Raw genomic sequence first — 27211 nt, forward strand, 5'->3', positions numbered from 1 at the left:
CTCTTTTGCTCCAAAGCAGTGCCAAACTATCAACTAGGCCCAAAAACGTTTGAACGTGTTTACTGAAACCCTCAAAAATTGGGCCTTTCTTTGACAGTGGAGCCGAGCTTTAAGAGTCAATCACCAAAAAGATCTCTTTATTCCAACATTTATTAGGAATATATAATATATATTAATTGATAATATATAATTCTGATTCTGAGGATTTGCAGTTTTTCTTTGTCTAGTGTGATGGTAACACACTTTTTTTAGGGATGAGCTTAAGACATGACGCCATCATAAGAAGTCATGACAAAGTCTTCTTGTCACAAAGTCACAAATCTTTGTGAATGTTTATGATTGTTGTCATTAAGTGTCACAATGTCATTTTTATTACAAAGTTACATTGATTGATATGTCTTTGTGATGACAGCTTGACATTAACCAGGACAACGTAAACCTGTCATAAACATGGCGTACCGGGTCAAACTTGAAAAAGTGTCTCACTTTTTGCATTACATCACATTACATTACATCACACATCACACTGCAGGAGCACCAATGTAAAAAGCCAAAACACAAGTTGCCTGTCAGAAAAGCTGAATCAAACTAGAATGCCATGCAGGCCTCATCTGACAAGGGGCTGCATTGGTTCTGTCAATTCCCAGTTTTATCCAATCTAGGAAGCTAAGCAGAATCAGGCCTGGTTAGTACTTGGATCCTTGAGTGTCTGGTGCTGATACCAGGTGCTGTAAGCTGGAATTTGATTGGGTAACATGGGTTGTCCTTTTATTGGAGGGTTAGTGGATGAATCTTCAGCCCACCTGGTCTGTATGTCTATGGGTGCTTGAGCAAGATACTGAGCTAGAATAAAGCACTGGAGCACCTCAAGGTGCGTAATATTGTAAGGTAAAGTGCTTCATTCACTGCTTCACAGTGAATGGGTTAAATGCAGAGAGGAATTTCCCCACAGGGATCAATAAAGTATACATTATTATTATTAAAGATACTACAATAATACAGAGAAAACTCCAACAATCAAATGACCCCCTATGAGCAAGCACTTTAGCAACAGTGGGAATAAAAAACTCCCTTTTAACAGGAAGAAACGTCTAGCAGAACTAGGCTCAGGGAGGTGCAGCCATCTGCTGCGACTGGTTGGGGGGGAGGCGAGGGAGACAAGGCAAAAGGCACACTGTGGAAGAGATGAATAATAGCTCCATGTTTCTACTGTTACATCACCTTCATTGACTGAATCTCAAAATGCTTGAAACACATCAATTCATCATTCGAACTGAACTTCTGTTACTACATTTTATTGTCTCATTAGTATTTGAGGCAATTTACCCAAGTGTGGCAACCCACTGAATTTTTTTCCAATTTGATAAGTGAATTAGTATAAATGTTAATTTATCATTCACGTGTTTTTCAAGGATAATCTCCAACAGCAACAAATGATGGGCATGGCCTCCCAGACGGGAACCTCCCATTCCTCCCTGGCCACCACGCCTCCCTCCACAGTCCAACCTATGCGGCAGAGTTCTGTTGCTCCGCCTCCCACCCAGCGTGTCAAATCCCAGACCTCCCATCAGCTGTCCGTCAGTGCAGCTGCTGCACCCTCTGCTCCTGCAAAAACTAGGCCGCAAAGCGGAAACCTTCTCCAGTCGCCAGAATCCGGCTACGGCAGGCAGCATGGGCCCCGGCAGCTCTCCGTCAAAGACAACACTGCCCCGGGCCTGCCCCACCAGCAGAGCTCTGTCAGGGAAAGCCAGAGTCCACAGGGAACCACCAGTCAGAGCACTCAACAGTCACCACAGCAGCAGCCTCAGCAACAGCAGCACCTGCTCAAACCCACTATGAGCAAACAGGTAACTGCTGCACACTCTCCTAATATCTAACTTTCCTATTTTTTTTTTCTTTAGCACCTGTGCTCACAGCTATTTCTCAACAACAACGTGTAAGATGTCAGTGTTTAGCTTATCTAGGGGATAAAACTGACATTCAAGATTAAGAGCTTGGGAGCCACCAGGGCTCAGCCATGCTCAAAATGTATGAACTCGTGTAGCACTGAGGCATTTTGGGTAACATCGTGCACCAAATTTATGCAAGTGACTTTCACTCAATTAAAAATTCATGTTCTCATATTCAGTGTGCTGACCTTTCTTCCCAGGGTTCCCAGTCTCCATCTACCCTCAATCCCCCAACGCCAGCCAATGAGCGGACGGTGGCCTGGGTCTCCAACATGCCTCATCTGTCCGCTGACATTGAAAGTTCTCGGATTGACCGTGAGGAATTCAAACTTAAGGAGTACTCAAAAAGCATGGATGAGTCACGCATGGATAGGGTAGGTTTAATTTTTAACTATTTAATTAACATTTCAGTTGAAGTCAGAGGAACATTGAGTTATGTCTGTCATTTCTGAGCAGATGGCACTCAGATTTGATCTTGACACAGAAGTCCAGAGGTCTCAAACTATGGGAAACAAAAGCCATGAGCCAAATGTTCAACTTGTTTGCATTCTTTTTCTTTTTCTGCAGTTTGGCATATTTACTGTACCTCATCCTTTATAAAGGCAGCCGGCCTAATTTTGAATATCTGGAGGTGGTTTCCAATGCTTTCATGAATGTGTTTAGAGAACTCAAATCCACCAGGCACTGCAGTGACCAAGAAAGCAAGGCATGTACGCACCAGCGTCGCAATAAACTGCTCTAATTTAGCATTCTTTTCACATCTCTACCTCAGGTACGGGAGTACGAGGAGGAGATCAACTCCCTGAAGGAGCGCTTGATGATGTCCCACAAAAAGCTGGAGGAGTATGAACGGAGGCTCCTCACGCAGGAGCAGCAGACCAATAAGATCCTCCTACAGTACCAGAATCGTCTCGAGGACAGTGAGAGGAGGCTACGGCAGCAGCAAGTGGAGAAAGACTCCCAAATTAAAGGAATAATTAGCAGGTAAATGGAAGCTGTTGTTGGGATGGAGGGAAAAGACTTGTGGTCTTGTATAAGGAGGCCATTGGTGGGCCATAGTCTTTCTTTTTCTTCTGTTACAGGATTTTTGTGGAAAAAGGACCTTTTCTATAAAATTATGATTGCTAGCATTAATTAAAAAGACTTCTTATACTTCTGCGGAGGACTCCACAGTACGGCGTTAGCATATTGGATTCTGTTTAACAGGATGAAACATGAAAATGAAGCAGTTGTTACTGGCAATATATACATTGCACATCGGAATAAGACTCTATTTACCAGAGGTTGTTATCTTGAAAAGAATATTACAAGATAAGGAGATTGGTTTCCGTTTCATAAAGCACTGTAGCCTATGAGAAAGGATGGGAGCTTTATATTGAAAGCCAAAGCTGCAGACATGTAATGAGTGGCAAATTAAATAATAGACTGTAATACGGAAGACAAAGATCTTTATCTTAGATAAGCATCCAGGAGATGTTCCCGTGGTGGTTGTTTCTTCAGCTTAGTTAAGCTGGACAAAAGAGTCTTTGATTGTCCTCTGAGCTCTTGCCGTAGCAAATTTAAATGCGGTCATAACCTCACAACATGCTTTATTTGTTATTCAAGAGCATCATATTTGGACAACTGCAGAGAACTCCAGCTGAGCCCTAATTTCTCGAGTGCTTGTGCAAAATTGTAATGGGGCTTTTATTGTCAGTGCAGTCTTAACTTTTATTGATCACTCACAAATTAAGCAGTTCATGGAAAAAAGGGTTGAGTATTGATCGTGTCTCAGTTGTATTTTTCAGGCACAAAAACCAAATATTTGCTGGGTTTTAAGGACTCCGTGAGCATTTTACGTGTGACCGCATATTAGCAATGCTGCCCTGCATTTAATTTTGTTTTTATTTTTCAGTGAAAAGACACTTAAAACTACATGAAAATATTGCAGTATTTTTACATCTTATAATAGTCTGTGGTCTGCAACTGAAGGGTGGATAACTGTGACAGAGAATATTGCCACTTCTAATCCACTCCAGGAAAGAAGACTTGGAATGAAGACAGAGAGTCCTGCTCGTCTTTTATGGAAAAACATCTTAAAAGGCCTAACCTTGTATATAACCACCATTAAAACGTCCTCCTTTATCCTGCGCTGTCACACTCACCATCAGCTGTTTGTTTATGAACAAAGTTCTGGATTTTGGGATCATGCAGGATGATTCCAGTTAGCAGAATTTTCAAATGATTCTCCCACGAGATTGCACTGTAAAAGCACAAAAGGATGGGGAGTTGTAAAACTTCAGAAACATGTCTGCACTTTTTAAACCAACTCAAAGAATTGTTTTGGACCTTCGGGCACCGGACTATGGAAGACCATGGTTTAATATTAGCTCTTCCATTTTAAATCAAGGTGAACCATGTTCACTGAAGGACTGCTGATGGGTTTTTTTTACCTCTCCAGAGTGAACATGGGGACTAATACCTCTTTTAACAACACATGATGTGAAATGAAGAGGGGTGAACATCAGAGACAAACCTGAATCAGTCAGTGAATGGTGAAGATTCAGGTATAAAGGCATAAATGAGCTATGCCCTATACTACAGAAACTTTGTCAGAGCACTTAAAGCAAAACCCTTGATTACTGCTCCCCTGAAGTTAAAGCTTAAGGAGAGTGCTGTACACATGAAGCACAACGTGCAGTTATTAGCTGCTGTTTTCAAGGCTTAAACTTGTAACTTTTGGGACCTTTATCATCTGACCACACAAGGATGAATTACAGTAAGTAGCAGATCTGGATGCTTCCGAGTCAATTTTACACACAATTCACTGAGCCAGCCCAGGTCATGCAGAGCATTGCAGATCTAATGCACACACACGAGCAATGCAAATAATGTAGAGGGCGTCCTGTTGATTGGACTTCAGAATATCAGTGAAATAACAAGTGCAACCATAGCCTTATGTTATGTTTCACCTTAAATTGAGTTTTATGTTCAATTTTCACATTCAGATATATAAACATATATATATATATATACATATATATTATGTTGATGCAAAAGCAAGCTCAGGTTCTGCTAATGGAGCCCTTAGTTGTGACCTTAATTTCATGGCTCCTGTGTAGGCTTGGAAAAAAAACCAACTCTTTATCTGCAGACCTAAAATACTCAGCGTTATGTTTCAAGTTTGAGAGATATTTTTTTTCAGAGAAGCCTTAATGTTCTGTGCATAGAATTTGCTTTAAGCTCAGAGCAAATCCAACCTATGTCATTAGACCAGGTACACATTTTGTTCTCAACAATCTAATTTAAACCAAAGCCGAATATTGAGTTTTAGGTCATGCTAGGTTAAACACTGAATCCACTTTACCTGTAGCACTTGTATTTTTATTTTTTCTTTAGGGTAGTTATTCCATTAGTTGGCTACAGGCTCTCATATTTTTTTGTCAAAATACTTTAATTTTAAATATGAATGAAACTATTTATCTTCCCCGAGCTCTTTGCTGTGAACTGAAGAGATTTATATTGACGAGATGCATTGAATTTGCAGCAGAAAGGGGGGAGGGGACTTAATGGTCTTAATTGCACCTGTCATAGTAATAATCTATTTTAACTATAACCCATAGCATAGTAAATTCAGTAATGCAAGAGCCATAATAATAGTAGTATAAGAAATGTGATGTATATGAATTCTATTGAGAGTGAGATTACTATTTTAACCTTGCAATAGCTAACTTTTTAGCAGGAGAAGCGCAATAACAGATGCAGTATGTATCTGCGTGTGCTGTTTGTGCCGAATGCACATGCAGGATCCTGAGGAGGTGTATTGTATGCATCTTGTGTAGATAACGAAACAGTGACTTCCTGCCAAAATCTTTTACCAGGTGCCATCTGCAGTATCTAAACATACAAAATATAGACCTGGAATACTGTAAAATGCAAAACACCACAGAGACAACATGACGACAATGACGTGAGCTTTTGACAGCAGTATGTTCTGCAAAATGTGTTCTTAAATCCTAAGTTGGGTTTTTTTTCTATTGTTTATGGGTTGTTTTTTCTTTTTCTTTTTCTTTTTTTTTTTGATGACCTGTATGGTGCTTGTGAACTTATCTGCATTTTAAATGAAAGATTGAAATTTATATTATTTATTAATTAAAGCAAAACTGACTTTCTCATCTCTGTATGATTTTTGCTGTAAATGCTTGGTATGATTTTGTTTTTGACCTGCAGTCCGTCATTGGTGGTGTCCGGTGACGTGGTGATCAGAATAGTTGTTTAAGAGAGTTAGACTGTCATTTAACTTATGCACTTAAAATATGATTTAAGTATTAAAAGGAAAAAACATATTCTTTTCTATTTATTTTCCCTCTCCAGAGTCTTAGATAATATTCTGGTGTCAGTATACCTGCCTCTCTTTGTAGCAAGAATATATTGATAGGCTGTATAGATTGTACAACAGCAAAAATTATGTTTAAATCTTGCAAATGAATTCATAGTGGTGATGAGTTTTGGCTTGATGTGTGTGTGATTGACATGGCTTGTAGCAACAGCCAAGGGTTTTTGCTCACTTTTATATAGACCTGTGTCAAACAGTTGCGTTGTTTATTTTAAACAAATGCACTCAAAGAGGAATTTGGTTTAATGTGCGTTTTAACTGCATCCATTTGGATTGCATAGTTTTTACATAAATAAACAATGTGATAAATTCAATGGGAGGCATATCCGTCAGTCAAATGTAAGTCAAACATACTGTTTTTTAAATGCATATTAACATGCTGTTCTGTACTGGGGACTTGGGTTGATTGCATGGTTGTTTTTGTATATTTAAAACACTTTTAGTTTGCTTGTTTCGTTTATGTTTGACTGACAAAAAGACATTGCTTTAATTTATGTTAAAATGATTTGTAATGTGCGATTAAAGTGCAGAGTAAGCTCAAATATGTCACGAGGTTGGGTTAAACTTGCTGTATCAACACAAATTAGATGTTATCAGGTAAGTTTACAAAAAATAGAGAGCATATCTGCAGCTGCTGTTTGACCCAGGTCTGTCTTTCCTTTTGCTTTTCATTAACTTTACATCCTATTTGACACCTTTTGTCTTTTGCCTTTTTCCTCTGTAGCAAAATATTCAGACTTTGTGACCTCATGTTGGTACATACACACATTGTTTTGACTAAATGTACGACTTGACCTCAAAAGCACACTACTTGAAGTACAACTGGATATATAAAGCTTAACTTCTTTTTTTTCCCTCTTCTTTTTGTAACATATCACCCACATGAATCATTGTCTGCCTTTTTGGAGTCATGTCAGAATCTTAATGCTGTATGCCCATGTTACATTCCATTGTTTTTTGGGACAGTGCTAATATTTCTGTGTGTGCTTATGATTGACTCTTTTCTTTTCCTCTTCTCTTCTTTTGTAAAAAAAAAAAACAAACTCTCAACATTGTACATTATTTATGGAATAAAACATCCAAACGCTTATGTTTGAAACTTCACCTGTGGATTTTCGTTCTTTATTGTCAAACACGTGCCTCTGTGTTCTTAATAAAGTGATATGGATGTGGTGGAGAGGACTAGCTTTGAGTGACACAGTACGACTTGATTTGTGGTGTATTTATTTCTGCATGGCGCCAATTAAATGTTCCTGTCAACTATTTGATTGGATTAGTGGCTTAATGAATGCACAAGTGACAATCTTCCACCTTGTTTTACTTTGACAAATTGACATGCGTTTGCAAGATTACTCAATAGTTGACTATTATAAAGGGATAACATTCCAACAGTCATGTTTCATGTTAAGAAAATAAAGGATGTTTATTCTTCTGCTGTCAGCTACGATTAAAAAAAATGTAAAACATGGAAAATCATGAAGGCAATGCATTGAAGTCTATGATGTTGAGAGGTCTTTCTTTATTCACGGTAACTTCTACTTGGCATTTACACCAAATGACAATATCCACAATCTAGCCAGTTGGCCAAGTAAGTGTAAGATAACGCTTTGAGAGAAATATCATTGAATGACTCTATCCCTGGCACTTGAATAATCATGAAAGCTGGGAAACCTGCACTGTTTGCTGGCTCATGAAAACTGCAGCCGGACTCTCGCTCGTATCTGCGAGCAGATTCTTTGAAATGATTAGTCAAAGGATTTTTCTGCCCGTGCCTTGGTCAGTCCATGTTACGCAAGATGGGAAATTCCCTGGGGATGATGGGGATCAGTTACTGAACATTCACGTCACATAACCGGGTGTAATTTTCCACTGTTGGCTGTAATTGCGCTTTGAAAACACCTTAAATTGGGAACAAATACTTTGATAAATCCCATGGGGACAAAACAAGGCTCCACCAGTGAAAATTGGCAGTGCCTCATAAAGCACGGCTTACGTTCCTGCTGCTCAGTGGCTCAAAAGATTGTGCTTCCTATCAGTATTTGAGATTTAGATTTGAGATACAGGAGATCAGCATCGTATCACTGTGATGTCGTTGAGCCAGATGTTGGAGATGCATCTGCTCAACATCTTGTTAAGTATCATTTTGAATTCATAATACTCCCTCTCCTTCTGTCACCCCCCCTTCCCTACTTTCTCTCTCCCCCTCTCTCTTTCTCTGCTTCCAAGACTCATGGCTGTGGAGGATGAGATAAGAGGAGGAGCCATCCTTGAGCCAAAAACCAGGATTTTCGCTGATCAGGTCTGTGAGATTGCTTCTTCTGTCGTCGAGTTCGTACGGTGGCCCGTGCTATCTTCTTTCTCCATCCTACCTCTCTTCCCCCCCCCCTGTTATTGATATGATTTCGTTTGCTGTGTGTATGTGGTCCCTCTGATCTGCCTCTGCCTTGCCCTGTCCCTGACCTGTCCTGTTTGGGTTTGACTGCCATTCGTCTGCCAACATACGCGGGGGCTTTGAAGATGAAAGATGAAAGAATGCTGTTGTTTGTATTCTTAAGCTCAAGCTATCAAGATGTCTGACTCTAGCTGGGTTTGTGAACGTATCTGGGTTTGTGGTGATGTTGCCAGTTTTGTAGTTGCTTCTGTGAAACCTTTCTGCCGAGCATGTTGGGGTTAAAACTCCTGGTGGCTCCCTTTCGCACAGATTACTGAACAGCTGAAGCTCACGTCTTACTGTATTGTACGCTGCGTGATGGTGGTGCTGTGTCTTCGGGAGCTCTACTTCCTCAGTGCTTCTCATTTCATGCCCCAAACCCACCCCCTTTCCTTATCCTGCCATCCTGTCAAATTGAGCAAGCCCACCTTCAAGCATGAGTCATATGAGTTGATATATATATAACTCAAATGTAGAAATATTATTGGAACATGATCTTTGCTGTGTTGTTATCTTTAATGCTGTGACCTGTACAAGTTTTGCTGATTTAATTAAATGTAAATATATTGCTGTATAGCTTGTAAATTTGCCTCAGGGATCAATGTAATCACCTCAAGGAGATTACATCATAATTTGTCAACTTATCTCTCTTATAAATTAGATTCTATAGTAAATTTATCAATTAAGTGTAGCTGAGTAATATATATTAATACCTTATATGAAGTTGTATGACATGGTACATGCGTAGAACTTACCTTTTACACTTATTTACTTTGCAAGATTCAAGATTCAAGAGTGTTTCTTGTCATTTCGGATGCTATTTACAGAAGTACATAGGCTCAAATGAAATGTTTCTCAGCAGCCTCTATAGTGCAATAAAAATAAAATGCAATATTAGGTGTAAACAATCATATTCATTCAGTTAGCGGCAGTTCTTTCACAGAGAGGGATTAAATTAGATGAGATTTGAGACCAAGTAGGCTAATTCAGCCCCATAAAGGGCCCAGGAAATTTAAAAGTTGTTTTGTTACCATGCAAAATACTTTATATGTTAAATGTAATGGAGTGTGAAAAAGTAAAGATATTTTTTCATTGTAGTAGGTAAGTAAGTAAAATGTATTTATAAAGCAAATTTCACAGATAAAAATCTCAAAGTTCTGGCTTCAGCTGCTGTAGCAGTCATTGTCACGTCTGACACTGATTTGTATGGTTTCTGTGTTACTATGTCTAACGTAGCCGTGGCTTCACCCATGAACTCTGGTGTGACTCACGTAACCTGGAAATTATACCATGAAAAATATGAAGAATTGCGAATGTTGTGTCCCATTTGCAGCATACTCATTTGTGGAGCACTGAAATTGTCAAAATAAAAATAAAAAACAAACATAATTTATTAGTTTCCAAAAAGACATGAAATACACGAGAATATATTTAAAAATAATTGGAGGATTGTGAGGTAGAAAATTTCATGAATTCTCAAATTTTTAGTAATTTAACACAAGAGTTTTGTTGCTAATCCAACATGATAAGAACTATATAAGGCATTACAATTTCAGGTGCTGTACATATAAATTTAAATGCATTAAATTCTATTCTGATCATTGAATGAAGGAATAACTCTTTACTTGCCAATTTCCAAGTAATTTCCTTTCAATCAGTAACCCAACTTGACATGTTCCTTCATTCATTAGGTCATACTTTTGAATTGTCACTCATTTAACTGCATGAAAAATTATTTTTTAAAAATGCCTCATTGTAGGTTTCTAGTTGACCTTTCGAGGTGCAGAGAGTTGAAAATAATAATAAATTAATAATATGCCAAAAGAGAAGAGCTGACAGACGCTCCGAGTGTCACTCTGGTGGTCATGATTACAGCTGATGTGACCGTTATATGTTCTGAGAATGTACTGTATACAGCACAGTATTTCAATGTCTATATGGATTTATAAACCTGTGAGTTTGGACTGGTGTTGGAGAAGTTATGTTTCATATAAACCAAATTTGGTGCCAGATGGATAACACTATTTAGAATTTGATTTACTGCAGATTTTTTAAAATATTAAGAAGGAAAACAAAGAAAGAAAAACCCAGGACTTTTAGGAGCACAATGAATCATGATAAGTCATGGTCTCTGTCAGCAGAAAAGATGTATTTTGCTAAAAGTACCAAATTATATTTCTGTAATCACAAGAAAAGTTTTCTTACAACTACAGAATTACAATCAAGCTGCAAAAGAGAAAAAAAAAGGAAAGAAAGAAAAAATATGCAAACGTATTCATGTATTCAGCTCATTCAAATTTAAAAATTCAAATTTATCCTTATATTTAAACATTTACAGCGCTGCAAAAAAGTATCTATGCCCTTCTTAATTTCTTTTTTTTTGTCACACTTACATATTTCAGAGAATCATATATTAGAATGCAATAGAATAGAATAGCCCTTTATTGTCATTGTACAATGAAATTATGGCTGCTCCATGGCAACTGTGCAGGAATAATATATAAATAGTAAGACAACCGGAATAAATAACAAACAGGTGAAATCTTTCCAAACTACAGGAATATATACAAAGTGCTTGGAAGTAGTGCAGAGGACTTGGTCTGAGTATAAGTACATATGTGAGTGGCCTGAGTGATGGGGGTTACTCAGACCATGGCTCACCGTGGGGTGTGGGGGGGATAGTGTTTGTTGACAGGGGAAGAGGCTGTTTCGTGGTCTGGACGTGTGGTACTGACCATGGAACAGCAGGTCAAACAGGTGGTGGGTGGGGTGCAAGGAGTCACCTGTGATGGCCCTGGTTTACCTGAGGCAGGAGGATCTGGCGATGGCCTCCAGGGGTAGTAGAGGGCAGCCAATGATTTTTGGGGGAGCGGTGTTAATAACCCTCTGCACAGCCTGCCTGTTCTCAGTCATGGCCCCTGTATACCAAACACCCAGGCAGGAGGAGAGGGTCCAGGTGAGATCAGCAGAGATGTGGGCGCCCAGGAGAATAATTCCAGCTGTTCTCCATTTATAATCAGGGGCGAGTGGACCTGTCTGTGCCTCCTGTCCATTATGAGTCCTTTGGTTTTAAGGACATTCAGCTTCAAGTTCTCTAACTCTGCCCTGTACGCTGTCTCATCTGCATCAGAGATGAGCCCAACCACAGCGTCATCAGCATACTTGACAATGACATTGGTTGGGTCGGTTTGGTGTACAGTCATAGGTGTACACAGGGTGTACGTGTACACCTAGGTGTACACCTATGGGCTGAGAGCTGGTGCTGAGTGACAGTGAGAGCAGAGGTGGTGGCTGAGTCTAAACCTAATAACTTGTTGTCCCATCCTTGGCAGCAAGAACTCCAATGTGATAACTGACAATGAGTCTTTCACATCACTTGGAGGAAGTTTGGTCCACTGTTCTTTGCAGAATTGTTTTAATTGAGCCACAATGGGGGGTGTCCAGCATGAATGGACTGTGCACGGACATAACAAAGTATCTTAATCTGATTTAAGTTCTGACTTTGACTAGGCAAACTCCAAACCTTTTGGGATAATTTTCCTGTTGCATAACCCAAGTGTGTTTGAGTTTCAGGGCCTGAACTTACCAATGCGAGTCACAACTTCCAAAACATTAAACCTTTGTCTCGTCAGTCTACAGAATATTTCCCCAAAAGTCTTCTTTTTGGTCAGCAGTGGTTTTTTCCTTGGAATTCTCCCATTTTTGTCCAGTTTCTTGCTTATTGTTGAATCATTGCCTCAACTGAGGCAAGTGAGGCCTGCAGTTCTTCACATGTTGTTCTGGGTCCTCCTGAATGAGTCATCACACTCTTGGAGTAATTTTAGAAGGCTAGATCCACTACGGCAAGGCTCTCCACTGTTCCAAAAATGATGTATTTGTGGATAATGACTCTCACCATGGTGCACTGACAAAAATATTGGGTCAGGCCTTTTAATCTTTAAATTCAGGCGTTTACAGTCGCATTTTAATGGGTGTATAAAATCAAATGCAGTGTGCCTTTGAAAATACTTGTAAAACAATGGGTCGTTCTAAAGAGCTCACTGAGTCTGAGCGTCAGTTCATAAATTTTCTTCCCTTCTAAATATTCCAAAATCAACTGTAAGTGGTATTATTACAAAGCTGAAGTGTTTAGGAACAACAGCAACTCAGGTAAAAAGTATCGGTGTAAAGTTACAGAGTGGGATTGACAAGTGCTGAGGTCCACAGTGTGTAAAAGTTGCCTGCACTAACTGCAGAGCTCCAGACCTTCTCTGACATTAACATCAGCATGAAAAATGTGAGCCAGGAGCTTCATGAGATGAGTTTTTACGTCCAAGCAACTCCTGTAGATATAGCTGACCCAGTAATTTTGTCAATTTAGTGTATCTGTAAAGTTAAACCATTCGGACAGCATTAATGTTTTCAGCTACAAGCTAATGTCAGCATATCAGTGATGATTATAATAATAAAGCTAGGCTGGGGTGATGATTTCTTTCTTCACCGTGTTAGCGTGTGTTATGTAAATGAAAGATGAGGAAAGTTTAATCTGATAAATTATGTAATATCCAGGTTTCTATTGTACCTTTGTAATTTCAAAGATGATAATCCCCCAGTTTATGTTAATGTGCTGTACATGGCTGAAACCTGGGAAAATGTGATGTGACAAGGAAGATACTGCTGCAATGTTCCTTTAATGTGCACCGCTCGAAGCTAAAACAGCCATTACTGTGAGTGAGCATTTTGTTGGGCTGTTTTGTCAGAAGTTAGTATTTAGTTTTCTATTTCAGCTTTAGGCACTCGTGCTTGTCACCTCAGCATTTAAGATGAGCAGACAGTTCAGTCCAGTGTGATAACTTTCACTTTTAATGTGTGGCGCACACGCAGCAGCTGAGAGTGTGGGGTGGGAGAGTAAATTAATAGGGAGTGAGAAGGGGGATGAGCCATGGTGCTGTTGTTTCCTCAGGCCACTGCTACCATCTTCCAAAACAACACTCCACACTTAATTAGACCTCACATAATATCACAGGTGCAGAATGCCATAATCCTTTCCACAAGAGTGTCCTAATGCCTACAAAAAGAAAAGGAAAAAAAACACTCCAAGAAGATTTGATTTAAACAATCGAGAGATTCCTCTCTCTCTCTTTTTTTAATCTTACACTTAACACACATTTTAAATGCTTTTTTTTTTTTGCCTAATGTAAACGGTGACTTTAAATTTTAGGTCCTTTTTTGCGCCTGTGCAGTGGTTACTGCTAGGAAGCTCACAACTCTTTTGTCAGTTTTAACAAAAATCAAATTAATTCATAATGAAATTGAACATTGAGTCAGTTATAATGTTTTTATTTGTGGGTAAATCTCCTCCATAAACATGCATTGGGACACAGAGCTGCCCTGAAACAATAAAGAGAAGACGATTCAGTTGTAAGGTAAAGTAAAGCAGTTAGGGAACAGCAAACAGGGAACTAAAACACTGCAACACATGTGAAGGGAAAACACATTTTTAGAACCTGAAAGTATTCCACCTGTAACTCCACCTGGAAAAGCCACACCCATTAAGGTTATTACCTTAATTTACAGAGGTAATAACATTGTCTTGTAACTTGAAACATTCACAGTTTGTCTTTGACAGTGTTGGACTGATCATTTGTAGATTTTTCAGGTTTTTCTAAACCTTTCTTTTGATCAGTTATCAGCATTCAAAGAGAAAAATACTTCCTGAGGTTGTAGTTACATTAATCACATCAGTGTCTCCTTCATTTAAGATTTATTTCCTTTCCCTGTGCTCATTTCTTGCAACTTTGAGTTTCAGCGAGGTGTGTGTGTGTGTTAGAGTAAATTTGTTTAAAAAAGTATATTCTTGGTTGTTTCTGTGTTTTTTTGCATATGGTGTTGATGTAACTGGTTCTTTCTGGGTTTTCAAAGTGTGTATATATATTTCATAACATTGATAACTGCATGTTTGATATAAGCATGTTCTTTATGCTGTCTTCTTACCTTTCTGAACCAGGAAACATGAAACATTCGGCTGCTTTCAGATGCAGATGGCGTTTGCGGAGCACGATTTAACGCCTTTTTCTTTCTTATCCTACAAGCATGATTTCTGTTAATGATACACTGCATGGCATGCTGCTCTAATGCTTTCAGGCTGTTGCGTGTCTGACACTGCTGTGTGTCTCTGGTTGCCATTATATATGTAAATATGCCTTAGGAAGCATTTTATATGTATATTTATGTTCTTGTTCTCTGTTCATGTTGTGTTGTGCACCTTGTATGTATTGTTTGGGTGGCTGTTGATTTCCTCTACCCTCACCGTCCTTCTGGACCCTCCCCACTTGCGCACAAGTCGTCCCTCATTTTATTTATTTTCGCAATCAGTTTTCTCTTCCTGCCTCCTGCTTTTAGTCCTCCTCTGCTTTCCTTTTTCCTCTCATCTCCTCTCCTCTCGTTTCCTCTCCTCTCCTCCTATGTTGATGAGATACGGTGATTTCTCTTAGGGGAGGCGTCAGTCCATCCTAGTGCAGCCCCGTCTTGCGCCTGTCCCACCCCGAGTATCCAGGTAATAAACAAGCCGGCAAACTCTCACTCTCCATCCATAACTGCTGCCTCTTTTCCACTTCTACTGTTCTCTATGTGCGTCCCTGTCCTTATACAGCATCCTGTGAACTCACTGCAGGCCCACACACTGACAGGCCCACTTTGCTCTCCCATTTATCTTCTCATAAAAAGGAGGACTGTCACAGAATGTCTGGACAGAGATGACTGATGTTTCGTAGGGGCACACCTGTGTGTTAGGGTGACAACAAAATAATGTCAAATTTTTAAAAGTGAGCAAAACAACTCAGCAGTTAGTCGTGTTCATCTAAATCTTATCTGCACTCTCCTGCCCATAAATCATGTACTGCAATATCAGTAACTGCACACAGTACCAGGCTGACCTGTGAACATTATGCCCCATGATAATATGTCCTAGAGAGGCAGAATTTTAAATGTGGCTCAATAAAAAATTGATAGGAACACACCATCCTGAGCAGAGGGCATGCTTTAAAAAAACAAAAGGATATCTTTTATTGATAAGACAAACTGAGGGCTTTCACGACCACCACTGTGTGAATTAGCTGTTCCAGTCATCAGGCAGAGTGGCTCGCTTATGTTCAGCTAACTTAACGTCTTAGTCCAGTTACACTTGAAGGTGATGTTCTAAGCAGTAACACACAGCTGAAGCCCTTAAAGTCGGGAATGATCATGACTCTATTCAGCAGGTTTTCAAAATTTAATTAAAACACCCAAAATGTTTTTTGGCAGAAAACCAGTTCCAGCTAAAAGCTTAGATTTTATTGTCTCTGTTCAAAAGCTTCAAATTACTGTTGGTGAAACAGAAAATCAATTTGATTTTAAAACGAGTCCAGTTGTGAAGGATTCACTTTGAACATGAAATTGTATTCATAAATTTAATAACTATTCATTTTGAATTGGCTACTGCTCCAATTTGTACATCCGATTGGCTCTTTTTGCAAGGCTGCACTGCGTCCACCTACCAATATAAGAAAAATTTCATTAAGTGATGGTCTTATATGATTAATACTTTAACCTAAAGGATAACACATGCTTATGAAATCTCCAGTGACAATGTGAAGTCTGCAGCCTCACGTTCTCTGCTGCAGGGATAAAGGCTGGGGTTTTTAGGCCAACTGAAAAAAAACAGCAAAAATTAAAGTTTTTAATACTCACATTTTGTTGTGCAAGATAATATCAACATATTTATACTGCTTTTGTGATTTTTGTAAGTATATGTAATCACAGCGGTATAGGCATTTGTTAGCAAATGTTTTCTTTGGGGCAAATAAAGGCTTCAGGGGTATTTACTTATATATTTATGGTACAGGGTAAAAGTCGTGAGCCACCTTGCATTTCTTTAAATTTTGTTATGAAAATAGGAAAAGGATGCAGTGTGTGACAGGATAAAGGACCCACACATGCAGTGATGTATTGATACATGCAAAGATACATGGAAATTCAATAAGTAAGGCAGAAATAACTGTGCAATTCTAAAAAGCTTCAGAGTCAAAATGACCACCTTTATTTTTTAGCACAGCCTAAAGCTCTAGCACAGCTTTGAGGTAATGTTGTTGTCATTTCTTTAAGCAGTCTGCAGGAATAGTTCTGCAAGCTTCTTGAAGGACATTCAAAGGCCTTCTTTGGATGTTGGCTGCCTTTTCTTCTGTTCTCTGTTAAGATGACCCCAAACTGCTTCAATAATTTTGAGGTTCAGTCTCTGGGGAGGCCAGTCCATGACTGATACTTTTCCACTAACGAGGGGTGGTTCAAGCCTTTTGTAGCAATATTAATATCAAGAATACATAAACAGAGGCACAGTCGAATGAGAACAAAGAAATGCAGAAATTCTAACTATAAGTCATTCCTGTGAAACTATGTGAAAATGCTGTGGGGGATTTTTGTTGCAGTGACCAGCTAGAACAACTGACAGCAAGGTACTGCAGTTTAAAAAAAGATTTTTTACCATACCATCACACGTTGTTAGCATTTTATCCTTATATGATTTGAGAAGCAGGTTTTCACAATGTTTTCTAATGAGAAACCTGTGCTCACTATATTCCTTCATTAGCTTTTTTCATGAAAAACTACTTTATTTTGCTGCATTTCCTGCTATTAACAACTTTACTTACACTTGAGGCACCTATAGTAGAATTGTAAAGGTCTATTTATTAGCTACAACACTGCTAACATTTCATTAGTTAGCAAACAAAGGCAGACATCCAAAAGCTAGCAGAACAGGATGTTTTCATTGCTTTCATTTCATTACTTTTAGAACTTTCTTCTGAGACATGGTTTACATTTTAATCCAAGCCATAATCTTGCCTTGGAATAGAATGTAAATCAACCTCACCAACTAGTTTTGCTGCTCAAACCTAACCAACCTGCAAGCTGAGAATAACATAAAAGAAAGGAAATATTTCTGTCAGAAGGCTTTCTGGCAGGGAGCCCTGAAGGCAAACCTGTCCTGCTGCCGATTTATGCTGAAAGATGTATTTTATTTGTATGTGTTTTTACATGCCCAGCTGCAGCTTTAAATTCTCTTTACTCTGACAGATGACAAAATGTGTCATTTTTACACAGCGCCATGATTGGCACTGTGTGAAGTGAGCTTCTCATCCACAACACACACACATAAAAATGACATTTTCTTTGTTTTGTCAGGCTGAATGAGGAGGTAACCCGCTGTGCTTTTTATTGTCACCCTTCCAACACACTAACGTGTGTCTCCTTTTATCCACTGCTAACTTGGAAATATTCTGTGATAGACCTCCTGGATGTTTACTTGAATTAGATGAGACAGAACTGAGACTGCTTTTTCTCTTTATGTTGACAAATAAGCATTCGACATCCCCTGACAAAAATCTAAAGAAATACTGCCGTAGCTTTTTTAATATCATTTCAAATTCTCTGTGTGTGACTGTTGTTGCTCTCTGCAGATGAAAATGTCATCGCTTGTTCACACATAAGATTCAGTCACAACCAGCAATCCACAGACATGCCAACATTATTATGCACAAATTAATTTCAAGTCATATACGGAGAACTCTCTACTTTGCATTGAATCAGCTGCTGAAATGCAGAGAAATTCAGCAATCAATGGAAATCATTGATTTTTACTCTCTGCTGCTTTTAATATGTTGGCATTTGCAAAATTCCACTTCTCATTACATATAACGGTAATTTTTCTTTGGCTTTAATTAAACTAAAGTCAGTTTTAAGGAAGTATTTCCATAATTATCAGCTACTTACAAACAGCATACGTTTCATATCTTCTTAACGTTCTTTTGATGATGTTTTTAGTCAATAGAAGTTGACTAACAGATATCTAAAAGTATCTTTAAAACAAGTTTGAATGCAAAGAAATTGTAGAAGTAGCTGCAATAATTCCAGACTTTAGATTTGTGAGCAAGAAACTGAATATTTGCAACTGTTTTCAGCTTACAAAAGCAGACTGAAAACACGGCTTCTCAAGGCTTTACCATTCTTGCTTATAAATCAGTCTGAAAGTAAATGAAATATTAGTGTTATTCTCTTTTATTGCCTTTTTTTTCTTCAAACGTGCCATATTTTAGCACCACTTTAAATTCACATTTTCCATTCAGATTTCCATCCCTCCTGCCACGCCCTATGACAAACGACACGATTTATGTGAAATCTCCGTATCTGACCCAGTCCTTCCCTGAAGAACACTGATTATTGTGCACATGTTTTGTGTTGTGTTCTGTGTCTTTCAGTGAATCCGTGTTTTTCCTGATATGTGTGTGTTTCTGTATGTGTTTGGCACCTGGGCGTATTGTTTGTCCGAATGGTGGCGTAGGTCAGCTGTTATTGTGCGTCTTTTTATGTGCGACATGCATACCGTGTTCTTGCTTTTTGCTGTTTTCTTTTTGTACTTTCTATCAAAGCAGAAGCTCAATACCCATCAAGCTAGGCTTTTCAAGACTTGCAGCCCTCTTTTTACGTTTTTTTTACCCATATATAGAGTGATAAAACCAGCACGTACAGCAGGTATTTAGTCTGAAATGTGAAGGTGAGAAAGATTTCACAGTTTGTTGTAGACATTCACGTTCCAAATTGGAGTGATTGGAGATTGGAGGAGATGGGTAAGAATTTGTGTGTGTGTGTGTGTGTGTGTGTGTGTGATAATTTATTTTCTGCATCATTTACAGTACACTTAACATTTCCACTAAGTGTTTTGTGTTTCTGTCTCCAATACTGCAATTTTCATTAGCATACAAAAACACACACTCACACCAAGCTGTAATTGAATGCACCACGTAATCAAACACTACAGCCCACAAAGTGAAGCAAGTTTGGTAAGTTAAAAAGGATGTCAGTAAACATTTTGCCATGTCTTTGTTCAGCTGCCTGATTTCCCAGTTTAATAGGCATGTGTACTGGACTACACATGGATATTAAACAACACTGTTGGTTGTGTTGGAGACTAATAAAACAAGTGCTATAGTGGAGTCATGTTACTGGCATCCTGTAACTGTCTGTAACCATAGTAGATTTTAGCTGTTCATAGCACCAGTTAGCAACTGAAAGTGTTTGCATTCATTTTGGTTCTGATTGAGAAGAGAAAAGGCCCGCCAATTCACATCTAATTCTGGGGTAATTTTTTTTTAATTATTATTTCTTCTTTTTACTCTTTTTAACTGAAATGGAGACACCTCACAGCGGACACACCCATCAGACACAGTTTAAGCGAAGATTATTTGCTTTTGATGCTTTTGATTCATTTTCTCTACTGGATGCAGACCAAACTATCTCTCCTCCTTCCTGTCTTCCCCTCTACAGCACTTCATCCCATTCACATTACAGTGTTTCATACTTCTTGTGTGTGAGCATTAAAGTGGTTTTTACTGTCACATGTATAATATGTGAACATTTTCCTGTTTGATATAAAGTTAAATTACTGCACAGATCTTCGAGCTCTTTTAGATGCTTGCTGCACTCGTCCTACACTGTCACTGAATCTTTGTAATTATGTCTAGACACCACACAGCAAATGTGTCAGGCACCATAAATCGAGTGCAATTATTTCAAGAGGTTTCTACCCAGGTCTGATGTTAAAACTGTGAATTCCAGCTTTCAAAATGCTTCTGTATTCAAATCATCTTGAAGTCGTGCATTGTTACATTAAGCAGCAGTATGAATAGAGTCATCATAGTTGTCTATTGGCATAATAACCCAATTGTTTTCTCTTCCCACTGCTCTTAGACATCAGTGAACAAGACTGGAAGTGCAGGCTTGCAAACAGACCTTGATATAAACTAATAAAACTCTAGTATTGCATTGCTGTTATTTCGCTCTAATGTAAGTAAAAAACAAAAGTAAAACCAAACTTTGTTTGAATGTCTAATCAAAAGCTCCAACCCAGGAGGAACATCCCGCTGCGGTGATCAGTGGCTTTGGGTTGGATGTTTTGGTTGGTGAATTTGACAGAGGTTTGGATTTCATGTCAGACTCTTTAAGACTTGCTTTTTAAAGTTGCTGCTGACCTCTATGTGTCTTGACAGTTTTGCATGTTTTGCGTAACATGTTATGCTACAGCGAGTGCTGTTAAGCTTACTTTCAAGCCATAAGACTAGCGCTCTTTTTCAGTCTGTAATTTAAAATATTTTCAGCTGCTCAAGCACGCGCTTTTACTTTGAAAATTAGTGGTTATTGAGCATTATTTGTACTCACTGTCAGAAGATGACTCACTTGACTTCTTGACTTTGCCTGACACCTGACAAACACCTACTCATGCCAAGAGGATCAGGATCCTTTGACCTCAAGATTTTTAATTCCCCTTCATCTCCTCTTTACCTGTGTCCCTTTTCTTGTGCTACCATTTCTATTGGTGTGCGTCACGCATCAACCTCGTAACTCATTGGGCTCTTTCTCTCCTCTCTCTGTGTCTCTCCTTCTTTATGTGTGGTTCTTCCAATCCCTTGTCACGCGTCTGTTATTTTCCAAATGCACCTTCGCTTTGCTTTGACCATTGCCTTTACATGTATCCATTCCATCTGGTTATTTCTGTTTTTCGCTGTTGATGTTTTTCCCTTCAAATCATGTCCTTCTCTGGTGATTTTTCTCTTTTATCCTCTTTCCATCCTTATCTCACTGCTATTCCTTTCTCCCACACTTTCACACCTCTTCAACGTGTATTTTTTCCCTTTACATGTCTGCCTTGATTGGACATCTCCTATTGCAACTCCTCACATCCCTCCCATCTTTCATTGAATGGCCTCTCTCCTACAACCATTTCTCCCTGCTCCCACTCCTCTTTCCCCTCCCTTCTCTCTCTATCTCGCTAGGAGGACCAGCTTTCCTCCCTGGGTTCTGCAGACCCCGGTGTGAAAACTGAAGGTGGAGGGGGAGGTGGAGGAGGTGGAGCAGTAACCAACGATCAAGGCCTCAGAGTCTCTTCCTCGGGCATTTCCTCTGTCAGCTCGCCCCACAATGGAGTCCTCCCTCAAACCATAGATCCTCCCTCTCTACCCGCTCCTCATCAACATCCTAGTCAGAATGGAGAGCTCCGTGGCAGCCAAACATCTTCCCCAATGACAACCTCACAGACAACTGGAACTACAGCAGCAGCAACTACAGGCATAGCAGAAGAAGGGGGAGTAGGTCAAACACAGCACTGAGCCAAATCAGAGAGAGATGACCCAAAGGAAAACACCACCCCTGCCCTTTCCCCATTTAGCAAGACAGTTCTTTGAAAAGAAATCACCTTTTATGTTCTTATTGCCCAGGCAAGAGAGAGAAGAAAAGCGAGCAGGAGACGAGTAGTAATCATACAGCTACTGTACAGTGCTTAACACATTAACACACAACATAAAGGGCTCTTCAATGGACATTTGTTCTCTTGATGCTCACATGGAGCTTCAGATAGTATCAGTCTTGCAGGACAAGACAATGATACCTTACGTACTTTGAATCTGTCAAACAAAGCATTAACATGCATACCAAGATATGTGAATATGTGCTCCGTGCACTCATCGCCTGTCTTTGATTCCACTAGAAACAAACATGTAAGGATCAAGAACTATAGAATGTCTTGCACCCCAAAGACTTCATAGTAGCCATTAGCAAAGAAGTGCTAGAAGCTAGAAGCTAGCTTACAGTAACCCTTGACTCCCATGGATGTAGATGCATTAATATATCCTGAACACGCCAGGCTACAGTTTGTTTTAGTAGGAATGTGGCAGTGTGGTCTGGCTTTCATAGTGCCTTTGAGTGTTTTTCCAACAGGGTTTTACAATACAGTTAACAGACGGCGATCAAGTTGGCTTTGCAAGTAAGGGAAACAATATATGGGCCGAAAACAGAGATTCAAAGACACAAGATCAAGCATCATAGCGGTTTGAGTGATGAGAGACATTTCTGGGAACTTCTTTCTTCTTTTCAATCTAAGGGACGTCTTGTTTTTGGACTGAGCTCGTGCAGTTTTTCTCTTCTCAATCTCAGAACCGATTTGTGATAAACTGGTGCTAAACAGAAACAAATGGTGCCATTTTCCAAGTCAGCTGTCTGTGTCTGCCATAGCACTGCCTCTTTCATGGTTCACTCACTGTCTTTTCTCTCTCTCTCTTCTGCAGTTTGTCTTTGACAGGACTTTTTTTCCCCCTCCCAATATGTTCCGTGTGCGTCCGTCTTTGTTCTTTGTGCATCATGTTGTGTTATGCTTAAACGGGGGTGTTGGGGTTTCCATATCTGTTTTTGGGTTTTTTTGCACTCCTCCAATCTCTGATTTTAATCACATTTAATAAAAGCAGCTCCCAGGCTCAGAATTGATGGATCAACTATTGCACTTTTGCCTCCAAAGGCTATCTGTAGTTTACAACTAGCACTAGTAATTTTAATACTTTGAAAGACAGGGATGAATGAAGTGTATTCAGTGTTTGTTTGTTTTTCTTTCACTTAAATTATGTTGATTCTTTGTGTTTTTCTAGAAGATGATTATTTTGCTTATTTCAGACACAGCCTTTAATAATTTATCTTGCAATTTTCACCAAAACAAATAAATAGTAAAAACAGGTTTGTAGTTGGTTTGAGCATACACTACATTTTACCCCATTTTTACTTTCAAATTTGCCAAACACAAAGAGGATTTTGTTTCCTTACAAATATCTGTGAAAAGACCATTTCTAGGTTTGCTAAGCCTGCCGTTAAGTGCCTGGGATAGATGCATTGAGTATCCTTTGGCCAGTAGACTAGCTAGTCATCAACCAAATGCACCTTATAAAGCCTTGCGTAACACAATAAAATAAATTATATCCCTGATTCTACAAATTATTATATATTATATTATCTTATATATTACTGTGTGTAGTTTGCTTAACTTGAGGTTTCTTTTTTTAAATGAAAAGAGACCTGTTGTTGAAAACAAAGCAAAAAAAAAATAAAAAATTTAGACAATTGTTTGATGTACTTTGCAAATGAACTCATGATTTGATTTCTCATGTGTCCAATGCTGAAAACACATCTTTGAAATGTTTGCAACATGTATCCATATTCCTTCATTTTGTCTATGAACTGTCTGCTGTAAGGTTTGTCTCGATGTGAATTTGTTTTTGTCTTTGTAGCCTCACACACCGGTGTCGCTCTGCAACAACTTGGCTTGTTTTAAAGTTCAAGAAGTGTTTCACATCAGCCATTTTTCACTTTAGACAGACCACAACATTTTTGTTTTTGCCGTGTCAAAGGTCAAAATGGCCTGCAGTGGTTAAGCTTAGATTAGACTTCTAATGATAGTGAATGTTGAACCACCAAATGTTTATAATGCTAGCAGTCTTATGCAGGGAAAGATTGTCTATTTAGGGCTACTTCTTTCTTGTGAATTTACTTGTGTGGTGAATGTTGGATTCAAAGCGGGCTAGGTTATGAACATCAGTGTCTTTTCTGAGACGTGATATGATCCGTGATTGAGAAATTAACATTGCTGTGAAAATACCTCAGTGACTCAGGTAAACAAGCAGTTGCCTCAGAGCTGAACACAAAAACTATAGAAAATAAAAAGAGACGAGTCCAGCTTTGGAAAGACTGCCACCATGCAGATACTCGGTCAATAGCTATGCTTTAATAGCACCTGATCAAGCACCCTCCCCCGTTTCTTCTCTCTCTCTGTCTCCCTTTTTTCTCCCCCAGCCACTCTCAAAGCTTCATCGAGGACAATGTGGAACCTAATTGGCTGATGCACCATCGGCAGTCTGCAGGGTGGCATGGCCAAATGTCCAGAGCCCTCTCTCGTGACGCGATTGGCTGACAAAGGGAGAACTTGGGGCACTGGTCCCATTCTCTTTGCTCAAAGGATGGTGCAGAGCCCCAGCGGACCATGTAAGGAAATGCTGGGTTTTTTTGGCTTTTTTGTTTTCACTTTACTGGGCCCTCTCTCTCTGATTTGATAACAGGATTTTTTTTAATATGTTTGATGCCTCATGGTTGGATCTACATTTGACTTACAAACAAAAGGTAGGCTGGACAGATATTGTTGTTGTCAGCCTGCCGAGCATGCAAAGAACAGCTATGCAGTCTGATCAATCAGCAGAACGGAGGAACACAAAAGCCAAGGAAGGCGCGATGCTCAAAGTGAGAGAGAGGGGTGGGTAAGATGTATTTCAAAGGTGCTTGACTTCTCTTAAAATTTTCAGTCCAAGCTGATTTGCTTTCATAGCATTTATTTGCCTCTCTCTCTCTCTATCTATCTCTCTTGTAGTCTTTTCAAATTACCCCTTGATTCCTCTTCATCTATTCACTCTTTATGCATCTAGGATTTTAAAAAGCATCATTTAACCACTTCAGTCTTACTTCGTTCTAGACACACTTGATCTTTTTCTCTCCTCGTAGTTTTTAGCTCTTCCGTTTGAATCTCGTTCAGCGTTTGATTTTAAAGGAACCTAAATATGCACAGCCTAATTCATAACGTAAAACCGCTTCTAAACAATACTCTTGCTTCAGTGAAGACTTTGAAAAGCCGGACAGAATGTTATTATTTATATTTCTATGATGAAACTGCTTATTCTTACAATTAAAGAAAAACTCTTCGTTTAAAATCTTCCGGAGGAGATATTTATTTCTTGATATAGATAGATGCCTCTATCTAATGGAAGTTCATAAATAACCCATTTTATATGAACCGAGTTTCTTACTGAGACAATCTTTTGGAAAGAAGAGTTGCCCCAAAAGACTGCAGCGAAAGGGATGAACTCGTGTTTCACCTACTCCCCTTACGACAGTTTGCACGTTGCTGACACCTGATCCCTCCTTGCTCTTGGTTATTATTGTTCAAAAGCGAAATAAAGTGGACAGATGTCGCCATGGAGCTCTCCATATACGGACGATGTGAAATTGATTGGATAAGGACATTCTTACAGCTATCGTTTTGTACTCCACTTCGACTACCTGTCTGTAGAGTTTTAACCAAGCAGAGGATGAACTCTTGGTTTCAGTGTGGCCACATTTCTGCAGTCAAATTGCTGTAAAACTCCCCGTTTTCTTTCTATGGATGGACTCCACTGACACCAATCTGAGTTGAAATCCCTGCCATTTCCACTTTTGACTGAAACGAGAGAGAGACATGTTAGAGGTCCTGCTGAAACGAGTGAATGTGTTTGTATATAAGTGTGTGTACTGGCTCAATCTTTGTGTATATACTGGATACATGTGTATATATGGTATGTCTATGTGTATATACAGTTTGTTTGTATATGCAGAGTGTACAGCTATTTTTTCCTCTAATGTTTCTCTCTCTTTCTATGAATAGGTCTTCTCAAGTTACCAATATTGAGGCATGGAAAGGTTTTTACATGTACTGACAGCTATCAGAGGCACTTTCTGTGCAGACTTAGAATATCAGCAAGGTCTGTCACTTCTAGCTGCATTCTTGAAGCTCTCATACAAGAAGTAACTCACGTAATATTAAGCTTGCACTCATTTTCTGACCAACTAAAAAAGCTTTTCTAAGTAGATTTGGGTGACCAAGCAATGTTTGTACATATATAGACTTAGACTTTTTTTGCCCCCCAGAAACCTCCATTTGCATTTCTTTAGGGGGCAGGGATAGCTCAGTAGGTAAAGTGGTCGCCCCATGATCGGAAGGTCGGCGGTTCGAATCCACTTAACGGCTACCCTGAGGTACCCCTGAGCAAGGTACCGTCCCTACACACTGCTCCCCCGGGCGCCTGCTTAGTGGGCTGCCCACTGCTTCACTGAGTGAATGGGTCAAATGCAGAGAAAAACAAGTAATTTCCCCATGGGGATCAATAAAGTATCCATTATTATTATTATTATTTAAAAATTCTCAACCTGTTTTGAGTTCTTGCGTATCTGGCGTTCACTTATATGTTTGCAGCGGTTGTCATTCAGAGCTATATATTTATTCAGACAACCCTTATATATTTCTTGAAATTTTGTTCCCCAAATTCTGCTTCTCATGGAACCGTCTAACCTTTTTGTGCGGCTAGACTGGCAAACCCTTCCATGAAAGTCTACTGTCATTACTCACCATTGCTCGTTTTTGTATAGGTCCTTACTAAATAAGTGTGCCTCCTCCCCCTTATACTCTTACTAACCTTAGATCCGTTACCTCCGCTGATCGCTCATCTCCATTACCCTTTGACAAGCCATAGCCCCCACCCTCCCTGAAAGCTCCTCTATTGTTGTTATGACAGGACAGACATTTGGGGATTTTCTGTATATTAATGGAAGAGTGGTGTTGAAGAGTGTATTGCAGTTGTATATGGATTTGTTATGAATGTGGATATTCTGATCATTGAATTATTATTGTAATAATGATAATAATTATTGCCTCTTTGATTTTGTTGATTAATTCCTTTGATCCAGTTGATGAAGATGCCATTGTTCCTTTTTTCCTTTCTCTTTTTTTTTTTGGAATACACCGGAATTTATATTTTTCGGGTGGGTGATTCT

At 39.2% G+C, this 27211-nt stretch overlaps 1 protein-coding gene across 10 annotated transcripts in view; it reads left to right on the forward strand.

Annotated features, from left to right (window-relative positions):
* syngap1b (synaptic Ras GTPase activating protein 1b) overlaps positions 1–26382 on the forward strand; it is a 190985-nt gene extending 164603 nt beyond the window's left edge. For 6 of the 10 annotated variants that reach the window (XM_026184939.1, XM_026184940.1, XM_026184944.1 and 3 more), the window contains 5 exons: positions 1413–1847; positions 2150–2323; positions 2722–2933; positions 8551–8623; positions 21595–24498. In XM_026184939.1, coding sequence (XP_026040724.1) covers positions 1413–1847; positions 2150–2323; positions 2722–2933; positions 8551–8623; positions 21595–21927 — 1227 coding nt within the window. In that variant the 3' untranslated portion in view covers positions 21928–24498. Of the gene's footprint in view, positions 1–1412; positions 1848–2149; positions 2324–2721; positions 2934–3967; positions 5971–8550; positions 8624–15228; positions 15291–21594 lie in introns of those variants that run through there. The other 4 variants (XM_026184941.1, XM_026184942.1, XM_026184943.1 and 1 more) reach the window with 4 other exon arrangements.
* The last annotated feature ends 829 nt before the right edge of the window (positions 26383–27211 follow it).

Source organism: Astatotilapia calliptera, chromosome 11, assembly GCF_900246225.1.
Source record: "Astatotilapia calliptera chromosome 11, fAstCal1.2, whole genome shotgun sequence".
NCBI classification, from domain to species: Eukaryota; Metazoa; Chordata; class Actinopteri; order Cichliformes; family Cichlidae; genus Astatotilapia; species Astatotilapia calliptera.